Source organism: Cavia porcellus, unplaced genomic scaffold (genome assembly GCF_034190915.1).
Source record: "Cavia porcellus strain 051 isolate PalLab524CR breed Dunkin Hartley unplaced genomic scaffold, mCavPor4.1 scaffold_21, whole genome shotgun sequence".
NCBI lineage: Eukaryota > Metazoa > Chordata > Mammalia > Rodentia > Caviidae > Cavia > Cavia porcellus.
The window spans coordinates 57,113,939-57,136,538 of NW_026947504.1; the positions used below are offsets into that span (position 1 = coordinate 57,113,939).

The 22,600-nt window shown below is 35.5% G+C and overlaps 1 protein-coding gene across 1 annotated transcript in view; it reads left to right on the plus strand.

Annotated features, from left to right (window-relative positions):
* The window catches only part of Naa16 (N-alpha-acetyltransferase 16, NatA auxiliary subunit), a 45,741-nt gene that overhangs the window by 18,476 nt on the left and 4,665 nt on the right, over positions 1-22,600 (plus strand). The window contains 7 exon segments of the mRNA XM_063232820.1: positions 6,595-6,667; positions 7,094-7,146; positions 11,594-11,651; positions 11,654-11,721; positions 21,716-21,779; positions 21,782-21,808; positions 22,332-22,430. Coding sequence (XP_063088890.1) covers positions 6,595-6,667; positions 7,094-7,146; positions 11,594-11,651; positions 11,654-11,721; positions 21,716-21,779; positions 21,782-21,808; positions 22,332-22,430 — 442 coding nt within the window.

Below are 22,600 nucleotides of genomic sequence, written 5' to 3' on the forward strand. Positions count from 1 at the left end.
CTCTGGCTGTGACAAATTATCTCAGACACCAACTTGATAGGAGGAAATACTTATGTTAGTCCACAGTTTGACAGGTTTTATTTGGTCCCCGGTTGTTTCAGCCTGTGGCAGGGGGAGACATCCTGGTCAGCAGAGCAGAATGGCTCACACTCAGATGCCCAGGAGGTGAGAAGGGAGAGGGAGAGGCTGGGATCCTGTTCACTGCAGAGACGCTGCCTCCGTGCCCAGCTTCCTTTCTCTAGGCCTCATCCCCTCAGGTTTCCGACACTTCCCAGTGGAGCCATCAGATGAGAATCAAGCCCATGTGAACCTGACCGGGGACATTTAAGATCCAAGCCATGACTTCAGCTGTCCATTTTGAGGTCTTAAAGTTTTTACTTTAATTCCTAAATACCTAACTTACGTGGATTGGTTTTCTTGACTTTAAAATGGCAGAAGCATGATGCTGTTTTTAAGATGAAAAATTTCATATTATAAACTACCTGCTTCAGGTATAAATGATCAGGAAACTTGAATACAATGGATTCTCTTTGTTTTGAATGAAGTTTATTGGTACAATTTAGATATGCTTAATGATCATATTCATCATAGGGAATTTGTACTTGTACATGATAATATTTGATTTCTATTTTTTCCCACAACCCTTTCTCCTCCCTTCAGCCCCTCTTCCTCTCCCTAGTTTCAAAGCTTTGCTTCCATTCTGTCCTTTTTTAAAATCTTTTTTCCCCCTTTCCCTTAAAGTTGAGCAAAATGGAATCTTAAGCCCAAGTAAAACTCCTTATACTGTTTTACTAACTTTCAGAGAAAATTAATTGGATATTAACTAAGAAATTACAGTGTTTACGGCATTACTGAATCAGAAGTGACTATAATATACATTCCTGAGATCTAAGAAATACATAATGAAACCAAGAAATTCAATACTGAGGTTTTTAAAATTTCATGTGAATGTGCCATTATCTTGATTTTTTTTCCTTGAAGTTTTGAAACTTAAGATCTATTTGATAGCGTTAATACAATATTTATGAAGGAGTATGTATAACTTTGGTATGTTATATATTTTTTATTTTAAAAATTTTGTTACTGTAGTTTTTATTAAAATTGTCTTTAAAAGTATGTTTTACTCTGGAGATTCATGAAGACTGCACGCAAAAACCTGCTTTAGATGCAGTTTTTACAGCTGTCAGTAGATGGCATTGTAAGTTCATGAAAAAAATTGCCTCTTTAAATTGAGCAGTTAGAAAACTAAATCTCCTAAATTTGCAAAAAATTTTTAAAATTACAGGTCATTTAATTGAGATTAGTGGTGTGATAATACTGGGTTAAAGGGTGTGTGTTACTTTTAAGTTTTGCTTTATACTAAAATATTTTTGCAACATTTTTGTTAATGCTTTTCCTAAAAATTGTATATCAGAATTAACTAAGAGGATTGTTAAATACTGATTGTATAGAATAGGAGTTTCTGACTTTCTCAGTCTAGGTCATGATACAAAAACTGTATATTTCTAATAAGGTACTGGGTGCTGCTAAATCTTGGTAATGCTGATGGTTCAAATGCTTCACTTTCAGAACCACTTTTTATAAACCAAGTAATTATTTTAATTTCCAAATCATCAGTTTATTTAATCTTCAAATTTTGGTAAAAAGAAATTAATGCCTGACTTTTACACACAGACACATGTATATATATAGAATATACAGTACAGGGTGACAATTCAATATGTATATATAATGTATAATGAGCAAATAGTTAATTAACATTTCCCACTCCTTAAAATGTATCATTTTTCTGTGTTGGGAACCTTCAAACTTGTCTCTGCTAGTTCTTCATGGAATGAATTGTTATGAATGTATCGATAGCCAATGGTGCTATAGAACATGGGACCTTATTCCTACTCTGTGTGTGGCATTTTAGTACCTGTGACCCACCTTCCATCTGTCTCCCTGCTCTTACCTTTCCTAATCTTAGTGACCGCTTTTGTCTCCACTTATATGAAGTCAGCTTTTGTAACTTACACTAAACTACTGTTTTTAAATTAAACAATCTGACTTCTGGGAGAACATGGTGGATAGATAACAGCAGTTTGGAGGCTCTCTAAGATAGCCAGCTTAGATTCCAGGAATGGTGCAGTGTGGGGAGTCCTAAGCAAGGGGAGATACACCCTGCCGACCCAGGAATGAACTAAGTTGAGAGAAACCAACTGGAAATGCAATCCCCTTGCTTCAACTGGAACAGCTCAAGTTGCTGGAACCCGCACCTCTGGAAGCTGTGATTTGAATTTCCTGCTGCTGCCAGCCGCATCTGAATTGGCACAGCAGGGATAGAAACGCAAAAGCTCTGAGAGCAGAATCGGAATCGGCAAACCAAATTGAGAGCAAAGCTGGTAGGGAGCCCTGCATTGACCTGTGGTGAGTGAAAGAAACAGGGACTCTTCCATAGACTAGGAGGCTCCAACAGAGGACATTCTGGGACCAGGCAGACTAGCAGAACAGGATGCTGCAGTGACTTCAGTCACATATTCCCCTCTCAAGCAGGATTGGTGGGAAGTGCTTGACTTGGGTGATGCCACGGACTAGGACCCAATAGGCTAGCCCCAACCAGGTCCCTGAGACTGACAGTGCACCCTAATGCAGTGAAGCCTTCAGCAGGTTGACTGACCTGGAGGGGCAGGCCCAGCATAGGCTGCCCACGTCTATGTCTCCTTAGTAGACTGCAGTGGGCAGGAACACCTAGCTGGTGCGATTCAAACAAATTGCAACCAACAAAGAAAGAAACTGGGCCTCCAATATACGCTTGTATGGAAGGAACAAAAAGTATGCAAAGAGGGAGCAACAAGAAAGGGTCCTCAGTCCCCAATCCTGAGAACACTGATCCAGGAAAAGTAAATGCAAAGGAGAATGAGGACAGAAAACACTCAATATGAGACATGGCACCAATAGACATAAAGCGATATCTCTGGAGCCTCATAGACGAATTCAAAAGTGAAGTATTTAACAAAATAAAGCAAGATATAGGTAGAATAGTTAGAGAAATGCTAAGCACTGCCCAAGAAAAAACAGATGGTGGGATGGAGGAACAGAAAAAAAGGGGAGAATTGTTTGATGGAGAAAATAGAGAAAACGTAGAACATATGAAGCAGGTTCAAAGAGATTACCAGGAAACTAAAAACTCTATTGAAAGCTGACATAACAGCTTGAAAGAAACTAAGGATAGATTATCTGAACTGGAGGACAGATTTTTAAGGTGGGAGCATGAAAGGAAAAACTTCTTAAAAACAACAAGGAAACAAGCAGTACCAACACAAAGGCTAGAAGATGATAAGAGGATCTATAACTTAAGAATTAATAATGTAAAGGAAGAAGCAGAGATACAAACAAATGAACTGCAAAGGCTATTCACAGAGATAATCAAGGAGAACTTCCTTTAATATGGGAAAGGGTAAAGATACTCAGATGTATGAGGCATACAGGACCCCAGCCACCTACAACCCAAACAGAACTACACCCAGGCATATAATAATCAAAATTTCAGAAATCCAATATAAGAACAGAATATTAAAAGCTGTCAGAGACAAGAAACAGATCACTTACAAGGGAACACCCATCAGAATTACAGCAGATTTCTCAGCACAAACCATCAAATCATGAAGAGCATGGGGGGAAATAATTCAAGCTTTGAAAGACAATAACCTCCAGCCAAGATTGATATGTCCTGCACAACTGTCCCTAGAAATTAATGGAGAAACAAGGTGCTTCCAGGATAAAGAGGAACTAGGGGAATTTGCAACCAACAATACAACTCTACAGAGAATACTGCAGGACATTCTAAAAGAAAACAATACCAAGATTCCAGAAACAGTGGCAGAGAGGCCACAATGAATGGAGCAGAAAGTGAAATGAAGAAGACAAACTGACAACTAATGACAGAAAAAGAGCTCAGCAGAAATGAGGCAGAGAAGGTTGGATGGTATGAACAGCTATTTTGGAGAAAACAAGATATCATAATAGCTAGTGCTGATTTAATATCATCTTATTTTGAAGTCCCATCAAGCTTTTGTTCTTCTGTCTCTATTGGTCTTAACATGTTGTATCTTATTGTATTTTATTATAAGCGACAATATAAACAAAAACTTCTATAGACAAGGAGCTAATACAGAAACCATTGTTCATTTTCTGTTAGTTGGTCCTAAATACCCTGTAATACTGTCATTCTCTTGAATGGTTTTACATTGTCTTGATATGTTTGATGCTACAGTATACAAAGTTATACTCAAAGATTTCAAGGAAAGAGACACTATGGTAACTACTTTTATGTTGGGATATCTTATGATAAAACACTATTTTACTTAAATGGTTATGTTCTGACCTGTGCTGTTTTGTTGTTATGTCCTTTTTTTTAATCTCAATCTCATTTTTTATTATTTTTTTATTTTTATCTTTTTAATTAAGGGAAAAAATAAAAAATAATAGGATATATTATAGTAACCCACTTTGATTTCCTATTAACTTGATTTGAAACCCTGTATTGCTCTCACTTGTTTTGACTGATTTTTACTCTATTCTGTTTTGCTTGATAGTACCAAGTTTGAGAGTATAGGCAACAACTGTGAAGACAATAAGATTAACTATGATGCCCGTTCTGGTTTGACTATTATCTTCTTTTGAAATCCTGTAATGTCTCCAATGTTTTGGTTTTATTGGTTTTGTTCTTTACTATTTTGTTCAATTTTATTATACCGGATGATATAGGCAACTCTTTTTAAGATAGCAAGAGGCATTATGGTAACCATTGTTGATCACCTTGTATTCTGTTTTTACATTATGTACTATGTCCATCCTTTTGATTTGACTGACTCTGTTTTGTTATGTCACGTTTGGTTTTATTCTCTTAAAAAAAAAAAAGTAATGAGAACTGTGGGAGTAATAAAACCCAAAATGTGTAATTGTCATTGTAAAAAAAGAGAGGAAAAGAAAGTGCTCTAAATGATATAACTGCATGTATATTTAAGCATATAAGATAGATAACCATGTTACTGAATTTTTGTTGGATCATTGAACAAACTGTTTGCAGTCTCACTGTTTGAATGTCCACTTTATATGCTTTAATTTAGTAACTTGAACAACTATTTCCTAGATGACAATATGTAATCTATTAACTAGTGGTTTCCTACTGTTTATTCTTTCTGAAATTCTGAAATTCTGTAACTTGTACCCTTTTTCTGTTTTTTTCTTTTTCTCCTTAAATACAATAAAAAAATAAACTAAACAATTTTTTTTTTTAAAAAGTGCCCCTTTTCTACTACTGTAATCTGTTTGGTCATATTTTTGTTGAGTGTTTCATTAAATGTATGTTTCAGTGAAGGCATAAATATGTAAATTTTTTTATATTCTCTTTTTCCATTACACATTTTTTTCCATTTTTAATGTGTAATTCCATCTTATTTCTCCATTCCCTATCTTAATTCTAGTGAGTTGTGCCATGTGGTACAGTATCATAGTAAAAGGATAATACATCTTTCTAAGAAGTTTTTAACTTTGGCCTTTTTTGAGAGTGTTGGCAGTAGGATGGTCACTTGGGTTTTAACCAATGTGACAGTCAGTGGCTTTTACCAACAGGATGGTCAGTGGCTTCATGGAAGCTCTTCTGTGACTTGTGGGGGTAGAAATTAATATTGATTCAAAATTAAGCTAATTAAATCATACTGTCTTCCTTTTATTAAGTGGAACCCTAGCAGAAGTTTCTTTCACAGCCATATGATAAATTTTAAAGGATTTGGTGACACACGGGATGCTGTTCAGTGGTAGGGAACCATAGTAGCTTTTGGTTAGTTTGTAAAATGGTCTGGGAAAGAAAAGAAATACAGTGTTTTCTGAAAATAAAAATGTCTAATGTTCTAGTTTTCACAAGACCTTAAGCAATGTTTTTGACATTATTTTAGTAGTATGTAGGTAAGCTGAGTAGGAAAACTCTAATTTCATAGATTCTGATTTCTGCTGTTTACCAAGACTGCTAACAGTAAAAAGCAAAACAGTCATTTTTACCTTTGTATGAACCTTTCAGACTTGAATCGTTTCACTTGACTTTTTGTGAAGTAACATTTTTAAAAATCTGAATTTTTGGGGCTGGGGATTTAGCTCAGCGGCATAAGTGCCTGCTTGCAAGCAGGCAGTCGTGAGTTCGATCCCCGGTACCGATAAAAAAGGAAAAAGACAAAAAAAAAAAAAAAAAATCTGAATTTTTACATAGTGACATAACCACAAAACAGGAAGCAAAAGACAAATTAATAATTTCTACTAACATATATGTTGGCAAAAGATTAAGTATTTTTCCTGCACAACCTCAAACTGCTTATTGAGATGAGAAATGACTGTGATCTGTTTTATTGTTAATAAAGGCAGTAGTATATTTTCACTTTCTTATTATTCCTGCTCTGAAATTCATGTTTATATTAGTAGTGGCAGAAACACAGCACAATAGTTTATTAAATTTTAGTTTTGAAATAAGCTATATATTTTACAAACCTAATTTAATCTATAAATAAAAATACCTTCTATAAATATTTTTTAAAATTTAAACAATGTTTTTGTAAACAGGTTTCAATAATCCAGGAACTTGTTACTAATTATGAAGCCTCTCTTAAAACATGTGGCTTTTTTAGCCCTTATGGTAAGTTTAAATTAGACTGACTTGGAATTTGATTACTCATTTCAATCCATTTTTAATCGGAATAGCACTGCTTTATGTTGCTACCTAAGAGCTGCTTATTATTTTTGAATTAAAATCAAATGAGAGAACTTTCAATCTTATTTAATCTAAATTTTCCATAATCCTGTACAGTGGGAATTAGCCTTATTTTAACACAAAGAAGCCCAAAGAAACATTTGGCTTAATTAAAATCTTGTTGTCCTGAGTCTCTGTAAATTCTCTACTTTTTCTAGTATTTTAATTTCTGGTCCTTTGTTTCTCTGATTGTGGGGGCATGCATAAATCAAGGCCCTTTAATTTAGAAGACCTTTTAGAATGTTTTCGGCCTTGCAGATAGTAACTTTAGTCTGGGTCCTTCATGTGTCTTTCCATGTCATTACCCTTTAGATATTTTCAAGAGAAATTCCAGACAGGAAAGAGCTCTTACTACTGACTTGTATGTTTGTTTCTACATGTATTTTGACTAGAGATGACTAAAAGTCCTCAGTAGAATCCAATAGTTTGTTAAAGTATGATCAATATGCTATCTTTTATTGGCTAATAAAAATTATTAGCCATCCTGGTAGTTGGGCAAATTTAGTGGCTAAGTCCCCAGTTGCCTGTTTGAGGGGCACACTGAAGGATGAAGAAAAAACAAATTTAGTCATACATCAAAGGGTGACTGGGAGGTCAATGCCTCTGGATGGACAATGACAGTAACACTGAGGTAGCCACTATGTGTTGGGTATATGCAGTAATAAGGGGCATTGTTAGATAACTCAGAGGGCAGTGGTGGTCTTAAACGCATAAAGAAATTACCTTGGAGCTTCTATAGTCTTAGTAGCCTTATCATTTTAGTCTTAGTAGGTGGGAGAGGATGGCCCACCCCAATGAGATAATGAGAAATCTCAAAAGGTAAAGTTAGCCATTATGGGTTTGTATTTTTATGTGTAAAGTTGTGCTTATATCCCAAACTCTATGGCTCCCTAGTGATCTGTGACAGCTTTTAGTTCTTTTACATTATCTTACTTCAGAGCTATTTACTTTCTATGTATACGTAATTTCTTTTTCTTTTTTATAAAGAGGCATAAAGAGGTTTATTAGGAAATTAAAGGACCCTCGAGAGAGAGGCACATTGTAGTACGGAGCTGAAAATACATGTTTTTGGCAGTCTATGGAATCTATGGAATTTGTGAATTTATGGAAAGTTTAGACTTGGTTTATAGGATGTAGAAGTAATTTCTTTGTACTACTAGTCTCTAACATTCTGCAATTAAATTATTAAAATTTTTTTTATTTGTACTGCATAATGATTACATTTATTTCATACGTTATCATGTACGTAACACACCTTAATTCCTTTTATTATCCCTTTCTCTTTCTTCTCCCTTCCCTGTTGGGAATTAATTTCTCTGATATTATTGAAGTAAATATCCGTTCCTTTCCTGTCCCTCCTTCGCATTTCTTTTTTATTCTTTTCCACATAGACTTTTTGCTATATTATGAAAGTAATGCATGTTTATGGTTAAACGTATAAGTAGACTAATATAATTCAAAGCTTAGAAACAGAGCCTCGTATTTTTGGAAACTTATAATATAGCTAGAAGGTGCTTTTAAACTTAGAGATGAAACGGCATTGCTGGGACCATTAGTTACTTAGGCTGAAAACAAACTGAACAGCATCCCTGTCTCTCACTGCACACAAATGAATTTCAGGTAGATTAAAGATCTATATACTGAGAACAAACCTTTGCGACTTTTGAAAGAAAACATAGAACTTTGTCTCAAGGCTAAGGAAACGTGTTTTATGTTTGAGATAAAAGCATTGCTGCCTCCTTCCTCCTCTTCCTCCCAGCCTCCACTTTTTAAAATTAATGTGTGATAATTTTACACATTAATGGGGCTCAGTGTGATGTTTCCATACATCCGTACAATGTGAGCTGAGCAGATCCAAACACCCTGTAAGCATTCGTTAAGGTATTAAAAGTATGACTGAAATTAAGTAGTTTGTTAAAATTTATGTATAACAAAAGAACCAAAGCAAAGCGAGAAAAGAATTGAAGATATTTTCAACCCGTGATGATAAAGAACTCTGAATAATTCACTGAAATAATTATGCAGTACATGGTAAATGTGATATTGAGGCGTAATAAGGAAATCATGTTTACAAGTTTGATTTCTAGGTTTTAATGAAGATGCTTCACAGTAAAAATTTATATCTTCAAAATGCATGTTATGTGCAAAGTAGAGGGCGTTAGTGATATTGTTTGCCATTAAGTTTTTGTTCCTGCTAGTCCTGAGATGTTAAGATATTGCTGATGTGGTTCCAGTTCACCCTCTTAAATGTTAAGTAAATTCTAGGTGTCTCAGTGTTTAGAAAAATCCTTTATAATTTAGAAGCCACAGAATAACTTGATCTTGTATTTTAAAAATTTTAACTGCTTGGGAAAGTGATGTTTTAGAAACATAAATAAATATATGGCAGTAAAAATGCAACAAGAAAAAAGATGAGACACTACAAATGTGGCCAGAAGATACAAATAATTAGTTTGTAGAAGTGAAGAATGGAATGGAAACAAAAAGAATGTCCTTGCTTGTAACCAGCAAAATCAAATTAAAACAATAGGGTAGCACTGTATCCATCAAATATGCTGAACTTTAAGTCTGACATGACTAGATACTGACAAATGACTTTGACATACATACCTGTGCACTCATGTGTTCTCAAGTTTTATTAAAGGCTGTACATTTAGAACATTTGGCTTTTGTTTCTTAGAAAAAAGATTTTCTTGTTAGGTGTGGTGGTGCATGCCTGTAATCCCAGCATTTGGGAGGCTAAAGCAGGAGGATTTCTGTGAGTCCTAGTTCAAGAACAGCCTGGGCTACATAGTAAGACCCTGTCTTAAAAAAACACACAAGATTTTCTTATATGAGCTAGCCTGACACTTGGTATATACAGTAATGGTAGTAATTTATCACTTACAAGAAGAAACAGAAAAGTAGATTTAATACTTAAGTACTGAGCTAAGTACTTTTTATGATCATAATAATACTATGTACTATTACATCCTTCTCCCCATATCATAGTTAAGGAAATGTTTAGAGAGATCAAGCCCCATGCAGGTTGCAGATCAAATTATTCGTTGGGAGTCAGGATTCTGCATTGGGAATATTTGATTTGAAAACCTATGTTCTTTGCATTAAACCTGGCTGGAATTGTGTAATATTAGCAGAAACTGCACCAACTGGTGTTTCTAAAACTCAGCTGCCTTGGGAACAGTAGCATATGCAAAACAGCATAGGTTATGTTGGGAGAGAGAATTAATGACAATAATGGGCTTTAAAGGGAAGAAATACTATTGGAGAAATAGTAATGCTGTTTATGCTCATGTAACACTTAGGTTCTGATATTTTACAGCAGGGTAATTGAAGCTCTGAAGAGGATTATTGGTCATACTGTAAATGGTGCTATTAGGGTTCAAACTCTTCTGATATCCTTTCTATCACGGTTATAAAGATTAGAAGAGAATATGAGTAAAAAAATGAATAAATGAAAATGAACTTTTAAAAACATTTAGGTTTTTAGAGTGCTATCTGGAAGGCTGAGGTAGGGATTAGAAATAAAGTACAGTGGACTGGAGATACAGCTCAGTGGTACAAGCGTCTGCCTGGCAAGTGCTAGGTCTTGAGTTCAATTGTTGGTACCAAGAAATAAAGTGCAATTAAAATTGCATACAGTTCAAGACTTACTATGTTAAATAAATCCATTGCTTTACAAGCAAAATCCAAAACTGGGCTTGATGGTACACTACCCATAATCTCGGTGCCCTGGGAGGCTAACGTGGGATAAAATTATCATTAAGTCTGAATTAATAAAAATTTTAATTTTTCTGTTCTTGTGAATCAAACCTAGGGACAGTCAACTACTGAGCTACACCCTCAGCCCTTTCTATGTTTTGCTTTGAGATAGTCTTGCTAACTTATTTAGTTTGGCCTCAAATCCTTCTGGTGGTGAGAAGTTTCCTGCTTCAGTCTCCCTAATTGCTGGGATTATAAGTATGTGCCTCCGCACCTGACTGTAACTATTAACAATTTCAGTTATTTGGTTTTGTTAGCACACTGCAGCTGAGATCACAAAATAAGAGTTGTCATGAAGCAGGAGATGCTGTTTGAAGCAGACATACAGGCACAGAAAAAGTGACAACAGACAGCTGACTAGGAGAGGCTGGAGAACTGTAAAATGTGATTGGAATTATTACTAAGTGAGCAAACACAATGTTGGGTAGACATAGTGGCAATCCTGAGTCAGCAAGGAAAGGTCACGTGGAAAGAAAAGGAAAGAGGAAGGAGAAGAAGAAGGAACAAAGACAGGTAGTGCTTCGTAAAATTATTGTTTGTCTTTTTCCGTTTTATTGGTACCGAGGATCGAACTCACGACTGCCTGCTTGCAAGACAGGCAATTATGCCGCTGAGTTAAATCTCCATCCCTGGTAAGCTTAGTTTTTTATTTGTTTGTTTGGTCTTTTTGAGACAGAGTCTCACTATGCTGTGCACAAGCTGGCCCTGAACTCACGTTGCAGCCAGGCTGGCCTGGAACTCTCAATGATCCTCCTGCTTCAGCCTCCAGAGTACGGGGATTTCAGATGTGCGCTACCACACTTGGCTAAAACTAAGCTCTACTGATCTGGGGTCTTTCCTGCATTAAGTGTAGAATCACAAATATGTACTAATAAAAATTTTTAGAAACAGCTATAGGGCTTGTAATTTTTGACTTAGAAGCTTTAGGAAACTCATTAATACATTTGCTAATTGTTAATTGTTACAATAATACATGTAGCCTTATCTTGAGATTTTTAGGGTGTTTTATTGTTTGCTTGTTATAGTTACAAATCCCTCCTTACATTTTAGGAGGGAGTATCTTCCATGGAAAATCTAAATGAAATGCCATGTATGTGGTTCCAGACAGAATGATTTCAGCTTATCAGTGGTTGGGGAGACACAGAGATGCCTTAAAAAAATGCCATGAAGTAGAAAGAGTAAATTGTTAGGGCTTCAACTTCATTTTCCTCCAATAAGATGGTGGGAAAAGCACCCATGTAGATTTCTACACAGAATTTAGTAACTACGTTGACAGCTTCTTTGTATCTGTAATACACCAAACATTCAATATTTGTATGCATACAGGTTTTTTTTAAAAGTCCTGGAATAGTTTTGCTTTTGACATTCCTGTATATTTTCAACTCAGGAAAGAAGGAAAAAGGTTAATTTAATAAACTTAATGCTATTACCATAACTCAAAATTTCTGTTCCCTGATGGAGCAGTTCTATGCTCATCACTAGCCGAGGAGGACACACAGCTGATGGCAACTTCTTGCCCCTTTAAAATGTCAGGATCTGGTTCACAGTCAGCCTCTCTCCAGGCGTCTTCCCAGGATATTTGTTCTTATGTCCAGTATTTTGTGTAGCAATGTGTGGCCAGTTTGCAAGCATATTTTATTACTTGTTTTTAGAATCGTGTGTGATGTGCCTTAGAAAGGAGACTTTTCCTTCGCGTGAATTTTTGTTTTCTTGTTCTTTGTCATCTCTGAAGCTCTCTCCCTCCAAAAAGGAAAACCACAAACGTACCCCTGAGGCAGCCCTCAGTTGTGGGGCACCACCACTGCTGACGCAGTGTAGGACCACAGGCGGCATCAGGTGAGCCAGATGTCTGCCCTGTGGCAGTCACTCTGGCCTTCCTCCCGTAGGAAACTTGTGATATTACCTAGAAAGAAGGCTGTATCTTGTGGTTTTTGACGGGAGCTGGAAGTGGGGTAATTCTTTAAAAACCTACCTAGAAATAACCTCTGGGTCTTTTTTCTTTCCTGCCTTTTGCTTGGGAAATACAAAGTCCTTGACTCATATGGGAAATAGACCTAAGAAATCCAAGTTTACATCAGGCTCTCTTATTTCTGATAAAACTGTATAATGCTAGCTTGTTTTTTTTTTTTTTTTTTTTGTCTTTTTCATTTTTATCGGTACTGGGGATCGAACTCACAACCGCCTGCTTGCAAGGCAGGTGCTTATGCCGCTGAGCTAAATCCCCAGCCCCAATGCTAGCTTGTTTTGACACTTCTAGATGACCTCTTTAAAAATATTATACTTGTTATTAAGGAAAGATACCTTTTTTATTAACCAAGATGTAAAAGTTATATTTTTTTATTAACCAAGATGTTCTCAGTGAGAGGTAAATTGCTTTGGAATAAAGAAGTGCTAGGCATTTATAGATAGTAATTTTAGCAGGTTATAACCAAAATTTCATTTAAGTGAAATTTGAATGTTCTGAGGATCAACTATAATAATGAACTTCTTGAACTTAGATGGCTTCCCTCAAACATTAATGTCTCTATTTGCTTTATTCTGATATTTTTTGAGAATTGGTAGATTAAATGGATCTTCTAATTATCAAATTTCACTTAGATGATGCTTGCCCTTAGGTCTGTTGTGACTTTGGCTCTGTGGCATGGAATAAATTCTATGCCAGATAAGCTACTTTAGTTCAAGACATAATTTAATTGGTAGACAGCATTTATGAAGAAAAATGTTACAGAAAATCATTGGCTACAAAGATCAAAATATAGCAGAAATCACCATTTGGACATGTTATGTAATTATTGCTATAAATTTTAATTTTATTTACAGTTTGCTGTTGCCATTTGCTATTAGCATGGAGGAAGGGCTACAAACAAAACAAGAAACCCTTTTATGACACTTTTAAGCTACTCTTTTTATAAAGAATATATCTATATTAAAAGTCAGATTTAACTCTTAGGATTAATATGTATATTTTGCATATGTGGTTGTATGTAGATACGTGTTTACTACAAATAGGATTAATAAACATTTATTGATGAACGCCTTAATGTTTCTTAAATTAATTTCCAGTAAAATTAGGATAATCTTAAAAATTATTATGTCATTTGGATGGTTCAGGAATAATTAATTGCAAAATTGAAAGATTCTAATAAGTATTTCCATGTTATTGTATGCTTAGGTTTTAAATATGTTAATAAGGAAACAGATGTTTCAAAAAAATGAACTTGGTAGTTTACCTTCTAAGTAGAATTGAGAAATAAGTTCAAATAAAGGATATTTTTTTTGCCTTTAAGAATTCATTCAAGAGTTCCTTCATTGAAGGCAGTTTTAGCTATAGTACATATTATTGTGAGCTCTTAGTAATTAGACTTAAAATACTGGAATTTCAGAATGGTCCACAAAATACTTTTTCTGTGTTAATCTTACCCTTCTGAATTTTAAGATTATGTGTAAAGGTTATATAGTCCAACCCAGTCTGACATTTGAAACTTGAGTTTTATGAAAAGCAAACACTTAGTTTAGGATATTGGCTATAAACATGTTCAGAATAATATCTTAAACTCTTTTATCTTTCAAGAATTAAATTTTTCCCTTTTGATGTCTCATTACTTAGCTTTATAACATTTGAGCTATGATATATATATGTATATGTATAACTGTGAAAAGATCTAGGATTTTGACAATCACTATCAAATTGACATGTGCTTTATTTTTTAATTTTTATTTATTTTTTTTCTTCATTTTTATCAGTACCAGGGATCGAACTCACGACTGCCTGCTGCAGGCAGGCGCTTATGCCGCTGAGCTAAATCCCCAGCCCCGACATGTGCTTTATAATAACAGATTCTCTATAAAAGAAATAAGGTTGCTATTCCTGTAGTTGATCTGGTTTTTTGTTTGTTTTGTTTTTGAGACAGAGTCTCATGCAGTTCACTCTGGCCTTAAATTCCTTGTGTAATCCAGGTTGGTCTCAAATTTTTGACAATTTTCCTGCCTCAACCTCCCAAGTGCTGGATTACAGGTGTGCACACCAAGCCTAGGTGATCTGGTTTTCATTTTCAAGTCTAGAGATTTTTGTTGCTTGTTTGTATGTAGGCTTTTACGAGTCTCATCTAGGAATTATGAGAAGTGATAGACAGGAAAGTATAATCTAGAAAAGGGGGATTAATATGGAATTCCCAAAGAAAATCACACTGTGAAAGTGTGAGTGGCTTTTCTTAATTCTGTGATGACTTGAGTTATTTTGAGTCAGGCCTAACTTTGACAGCTTCACCTACCTCTTCCCTCATTTTTTAAAATATATGTAGAGAGAACTAGTGTTTAAAATGAAGGGTAAAGAGTTAAGACCATGAATTGTATGTTAATTTGCTGTATGTTGTGATTTGGATACCAAGTTTTCTATAGTGAGCTAATAAGTGTCCTTACAGTGCCCTTTGTGTTTGTTTTCAAAATGCACAGAAACTAACTTTGTTTGCTTTATATAGAATTTTTTTTTTGTCTTTTTTCTTTTTATTGGTACCGGGGATCAAACTCATGACTGCCTGCTTGCAAGGCAGGTGCTTATGCCACTGAGCTAAATCCCCAGCCCCTATGTAGAATATTTTTGTGAGGTTTTTTGTTTGTTTTTTTGGGTACCAGGAGTCAAATGCAAGACCTTGGGCTTCTCAGGTAGGCACTTGTGCCACTGAACTATATTCCTGGCCCCAAATTTTTGTGTTTATGAAGTTGGGAGACTTTAAAAAAAATCAATCCAAAAAAACAGAAAACGAGAGCTTTATGGTAATGGAATAGTTACTGGTTGTGGTAGCGGTTGTGGTGGTCTATACAAGATAAAATCACATAGAACGATAGTGGCTCATTGTATCAGAGTCAGGTTCTTGCTTTGGGTACTACTGTTACATGAGCAGAAACCTTCGGAGGTAACAGAGAGAAGGGCGTATAGAACCTCTGTGTAGTAGCTCTGCAGCCTCTTCTGTGTTTAAAAAAGAACATTAACTCAGGATTATTTAGTTGTTTATGTTGTATTCTACAATGCACTGTTTCTTCCAAAGTAAAATTATTTCCAGTATCCTACCTCCTTTTTCTGTAGTGAATATCTACCGTGTTCTACTTTTTATGATTTAATCTAGCTGTATTTTCCCCCAGTTATTGAGGAGTGATTAACCACCCAGATTTTTCCATGAGTGAGCATGTCCCAGTGTTTGAAAACCTGGGAGAGCTTCTGGCAAACGGGGATAAGTTAGTCACCTTGTTTAAGGAAGACACTTAACTAGGGAGAGGCAGTTTATGGGCTGTTACTGATGAAGAGGCGGCTTAAAGGTTTGTGGTTCCACGTGGCTCCCTCCAAAATGTGACTTAAAATCTTTGTCCACTGTGGTTCTAGGAGTATCCTTTGAAGCTTCTCATCTTCCCTCTTAACATTTTCCTGCCTAGAAAAGTCCTGTGATTCTTAGATGTTTTCATCCCTTTCTGTGTTCCAAGACTTTTATTTTTCTCTTTTTGAGACAGGGTCTGGCTATGCAGTTCAGGCTGGCCTTGAGCTCACTTTGTAGCCCACTCGCACCGATCCTCCTGCCTCAGCCTCCAGAGTGCTGGGATTACAGGCGTGAGCCACCACGCCTGACTGTGTTTCAAGATTTTTATAACTGCCATCTTTCCTTAGTTGTATTGAATTTTTAAGATATTATAGCATTAGATGTAACGTGATGTGTATTAAGGAAAACCACGAGGCTAGGTTTTTTTGCTTTGTTTTGTTTTTTCTCTTTATAACTAAAAATAGCTTTAGCTACTTCAGGAAAAATGCGTATTCCTAAAATTCAGGTACATATTGGTTGAAAGTCCTGTAAGAATGCCAATGAGAATATTTGTATAGCTTTTTATTCACTAGAATGTTTATATTTAGGAATATTTGAAAAATGGTAACTTGGAGGCAAGTGTTTGAACTTTCATTTCTAATATCTATATAATGTTACGAATCACAAGTGTGTTTATGTGCATTATCCCTTATCTCTGACTTATTCTGAGTCTGTGATATTTGTTCTGCACATAGCTTGCAACTTGAGACTGAGAAGTATAATGTGATTTGCCTGAGGTTGTTTATTGTGTAGGAGACAGAAATGGGCTAAAGGCACTTAATTTTAACTAATGCAGCCAGGACTCACTGGTTCCTTTTTGTATATGAGGTTTTTACCCCATTATTTTTTGTTAAAAGAAAAAAAAAACAGTAACAGTGGTACAAAATTTCAAAATAAGATTGTGGGAGAGTAACAGTAGTTAGGCCATTGTGTATTATTATTTTCAAAGTAATTGCTCCTGTTACAAGCTATAAGCATGAAAAATTGATCAACGTAGGCACATACCTTTCTTTTCAATGAACGAGCATCAATTAGTTGTATAACTATCTTAACTGTTTCGTGTGTGTGTGTGTATATATATATATATATATATATATATATATATAATACGTATATTTTTCCTTGTCCTTCCCTTCTTTTCTCCTTTCCTCCATCCCAGTTTCTTTCCCTTTGAACAGCTTCCTTTCACTTCATAATATCTATTGTACATTCTAGATCTTATTTACTTTTTCAGCTTCTTACATTAGGGAGACAATAATGTTTACACATGTGACTGATTTATTTCACTTATGAATATGGTCTCAAGTTGTATCCATTTTCCTAAAAATGTCTCAAGTGTATACTTGATAGCTGAGTAGTGCTCTATTGTATAAATACGTCCTCTTTTTTATTCATTCCTTGGTTTATGGATATCTGGGTTCTTTCCAAGATTTAGCTATTAAAAATTGTGCTGCTATAAACATGAGTGCATATATATTGCTGTGGTATGATGTTTTTAATTTTTCTGGGAAGAGATCCAGAAGAGGAATAGCTGGGTCAAAAGGGACCTCTAATCCTAGCTTTTTTTGAGGAATTTCCACACTGATTTCCACAGTGACTGCATCAGTCTACATTCCCTCCAGCAGTGGAGAAGGACTGCTTTTCCTCAGAGCCCTGCCAGTGCTTGTTACAGATTTCTTGATGATCGTCATTTTTTCTGTGTTATTTTAATTTACATCTCTTGAATGACCAATTATGTTCAACATTTTTCATATATTTATTTGCCATTTGTATTCTTCACCTGAAAAGTATATTTTCATCTCAGCTGCCCATTTTTGGATTGGATCTTTTCTTTTTTTTATAAAGACAGGGTCTTGCTACGCAGTTCAGGCTGGCCTTGAACTTGCTTATGTAGCCTAGGCTGGCCTTGAAATCACAGAGGTCCTCTTGCTTCAGCCTCCCAAGTGTTGGGATTGCAGGAGTGCCCAACCCACCTGGCTAGATTGGGTCTTTGAATTTGGAGGGTCTGATGTTTTTCAGTTCTTTATATGTTCTGGATACAAGTCCTTGGCCTGAGGGACAGTTGGCTAAAAATCTTCCCCAGTCTGGGTTGTCTTTTTACTCTGTTGGTGACTTCTTTTAATGTGCAAAAGCTTTTTAATAAGATGAGATCCCAGTTGTTGATTCTTTGAAGTGTTTCCCGTTATTTTGGCAACAAATTTTGGGAAATATTTAGTTTTCTGACTTACTTAAGGTAAATCTGATATAATTATTTAAAGTGTTACTTTTTCCACAATTATGAGAAGCTTTTATAGTCTTTGTTTTTGCTGTCTGTAGTATATAACTATCAGTACTTGATACATCATTTCCTAAAGTCTGTGGGATAATTTGAAGTGGTATTATATTTTTGTTTATTTAAGGAGAAAAAAGAAAAAAAACAGAAAAAGGGTACAAGTTATACAGAATTTCAGAAAAAATAAACAGTAGGAAATCACTAGTTAATTTCATACTATCATCTTAGAAATAGTTGTTCAAGTTACAAAATTAAAGCATATAGATGGGACTTTCAAACAGTGAGACTGCAAACAGTTTTGTTCAATGATCCAACAAAACTCAGTAATATGGTTATGTATCTTATACACTTAAATATACATGCAGTTATATCCTTTAGAGCACTTTCTTTTGTACAATGACAATTACACATTTTGGGTTTTATTACTCCCATAGTTCTTATTACTTTTTTTTTGAATAAAGTAAAACCAAATGTGACATAACAGGACAGAGTCAGTCAAATCAAAAGGATGGACATAAATATATAATGTAAAAACAAAATACAAGGTGATCAACAATGGTTACCATAATGCCTCATGCTATCTTAAAAAGAATTGCCTATATCATCAGTTATAATAAAATTGAACAAAACAGTAAAGAACAAGACCAATAAAACCAAAACATTGGAGACATTGGAGGACTTCAAAAGAAGATAATAGTCAACCAGAATGGGCATCATAGTGAATCTTATTGTCTTCATAGTTGTTGCCTATACTTTCGAACTTGCTACTATCAAGCATAACAGAATAGAGGAAAATCAGTCAAAACAAGGTGGTGAGAGCAATACAGGGTTTCAAATCAAGTTAGTAGGAAATCAATGTGGGTTACTATAATATACCCTGCTATTTTTTATTTATTTTTCCCTTAATTAAAAGGATAAAGATGAAAAAGTAGATAATAAAAAGGAGATTGAGGTAAAAAAAGAGGGCATAACAACAAAACAGTGCAGGTCAAAACATAGCCATTTAAGCAAAATAGGGTTTCACCACAAGATAATCTCGAAATAAAAGTAGTTACCATAGTGTCTCTTTCCTTAAAATCTTTGGGTATAACTTCGTATACTGTAGCATCAAGCATATCAAGACAATGTAAAACCGTTCAAGAGAATGGCAGTATTACAGGGTCTTTAGAATCAACTAACAGAAAATGAACAGTCATTTCTGTATAATCTCCTTGTCTATAAAAGTTTTTGTTTATATTATCACATATAATAAAATCCAATAAGATACAACAGGTTAAAAGTGATGGAGACAGAAGAACAAAAGCTTGATGGGACTTCAAAACTAGAGGATATTAAATCAGCACTACCTATTATGATGTCTTGTTTTCTCCAAAATGGCTGTCCCTACCATCCAACCTTCTCTGCCTCATTTCTGTTGAGCTCTTTTTCTGTCATTAATTGTCAGTTTGTGTTCTTCATTTTGCTTTCTGCTCCATTTATTGTGGCCTCTCTGCCACTGTTTCTGGAATCTTGGTATTTTTCATTTTTAGAATATCCTGCAGTAATCTCTGTAGAGTTGAATTGGTGGTTGCAGATTCCCCTAATTCCTCTTTATCCTGGAAGTACCTTGTTTTTCCATCAATTTCTAGGGACAGTTGTGCAGGATATATCAATCTTGGCTGAAGATTATTATCTGTGAAAGCTTGAATTATTTCCCCCCACGCTCTTCGTGATTTGATGGTTTGTGCAGAGAAATCTGCTGTAATTCTGATGGGTGTTCCCTTGTAAGTGATCTGTTTCTTGTCTCTGATGGCTTTTAATATTCTGTTCTTGTATTGGATTTCTGGAATTTTAATTATTATATGCCTGGGTGTTGCTCTGTTTGGGTTGTAGGTGGCTGGGGTCCTGTATGCTTCATACAACTGAGTATCTTTACCTTTTGCTAAATTAGGAAAATTCTCCTGGATTATTTCTGTGATTAGCTTTTGTAGTTCATTTGTTTGTGTCCCTACTTCTTCTTTTATGTTCTTAATTCTTAAGTTATAGATCCGGTTATCATCTTCTAGCCTTTGTATTATTGCTGTTTGTTTTCTTGTTATTTTTAAGAAATTTTTCCTTTCATGCTCCCACCTTACAAATCTGTCCTCCAGTTCTGATAATCTATCCTTAGTTTCTTTCAAGCTGTTATGCCAGCTTTCAATAGAGTTTTTATTTTTCTGGTAATCTCTTTGAACCTGCTTCATGTATTCTATGTTTTCTCTATTTTCTCCATCAAACAATTCTCCCCTTTTTTTCTGTTCTTCCATTCCACTATCTGTTTTTTCTTGGGCAGTGCTTAGCATTTCTCTAACTATTCTACTTATATCTTGCTTTATTTCATTAAATACTTCATTTTTGTACTCATCTATGAGGCTCCGGAGATACCGCTTTATGTCTATTGGTGCCATGTCTGATATTGCATGTTTTCTGTCTTCATTCTCTTTTGCATTTACCTTTCCTGGATCAGTGTTCTCAGGATTGGAGACTGAGGACCCTTTCTTGTTGCTCCCTCTTTGCATACTTTTTGTTCCTTCCATACAAGCGTATGTAGAAAGCCCAGGTTTTTTTTCTCTTTGTCTGTTACAGTTTGTTTGAATCTGCCAGCTAGGTGTTCCTGCCCACTGCAGTGTACTAGGGAGATGCAGACCTGGGCAGCCCGCCCCTCCAGATCAACCTAGTGAAGGCTTCACTGCTAGGGTGCACCGCCAGGCACAGGGACCTGGTTTGGGCTAGCCAACTGAATCTTAGTTTATGGCGTCACCAGGCCAAGTGCTCCCCACCAATCCTGCTTGAGAGGGGAATATGCGACTAAAGTCACTGCAGGGCCCTGTTCCAGCTAATCTGCTCATTCCCAGAATGTCCTTTGTTGGAGCCTCCTAGTCTATGAAAGGGTCCCTGTTTCTTTCACTCACCACAGGTCGATGCAGGGCTCACTGCCAGTCGCACTCTCAATGCTATTTGATTTGGCGATTCCCTCTCACAGAGCTTTTGCACATCTCTTTCCCTGCCATGCTGACTGGGATGCAGCAGCGGCAGCAGGAAAGCGGCTTCCAATGGCACGGGATCCAGCTTCAGCACTGAGATTTTATCTGTTCCTGTTATAGCATCAGGATTGCATTTCCAGTTGGTTTCTCTCAGCTTACTCTGTTCCTGGGTCGGCAGGGTACATCTCCCCTCACGTAGAACTCCTCACACGGCACCGCTCCTGGATTCTAAGCTGGTAATCTCAGAGAGCCTCCATGGCTACTGTTATTTGTCTGCCATATTCTCCTGAAAGTCCCGTGGTGTTGTATTTTTATAAAATCATTTTGATTTTTTAGTTATAAAAATCAGTATAGTTATTCTTAATTTGAAAATTATTATCTGTGTACTTCAACTTATTTATAGGTAATTTTTAATTTTTTCTTGATTGTTTAACAAAGAAAAGTAAACTGCTTTAGATATATGTCAATGTAAAATTTTAGGGAGGTTTGACTTGGATAACTGTATTGCTTAAGAGATTTTTTTTTTTTTAATTTTTCTGTTTCAAAATAGGTAGAAAATCCATTCGAAGAAGCCATTAAGTTCCTGACTCCTCTTAAGAACCTTGTTACTGGTAACAAGCATTTGAAATATATTTTAGAAAAGGTAATAGTTTTTTAGGTTCTTGACTTTTTGTTTCTGATTTGCTTTGAGAACAGCACCTGGGGTCAAATCAAGGGCTTCATGTGTGGTAGGCTCAACCTCTCAGCCCACTCTGCCTCAAGCTCAGTTTTTAATCCTTAATCATCTCGGTGATCTTTCTCACATCTATTTTTGTTTCTTAAGTTTCATTTCAGCCTTCACAAAGGCTCCTCGTGCCCTTTTCTTTTTTTTACAACATCGCTAAGTAATATATTAGAATATTGTAATCAAATCCAGATTGAAAAGTTTGAAAATTGAAAAATTGTTTATGTCTAATAATTTTACATGATTTTTCAAGCTTTTCTTTAGAAAACAAAAACTGTCTTTGATAATCCCAAATCAGCTTTGGATTTGGTTTATGAACATAAGATGATAAAATTTTGTTACTGAATGTTAAGTCAGGCTAAAAGAAAGTGAAAAAAAAATATTGATGCTATTATTTTTTTCTGCACTCTTGTATTTGAATGCTGTTATTTTTTTGACACAGAAAAATTTCTGTTAATGCTCCAGTCTATCAAACGAGGTTTTGCCATCAACAGGAATAATCCATGGTTACATGAATGTTTAGTTAGATTTTGTAAGTCTGGTAGGTATAAAATGGTATGTTTATGAAGAAGCAAACATAAGTGAATCTGAGCTGCCTTCATTTAACTGACCGTTAAAAGAGACAACAAAGTAAAGCAAAAAAAGTGGTGTTCACTGCATTTAAATGAAAATATTCTATAAAGTATTAGCTAAATGCTAGCAATTGAAGTT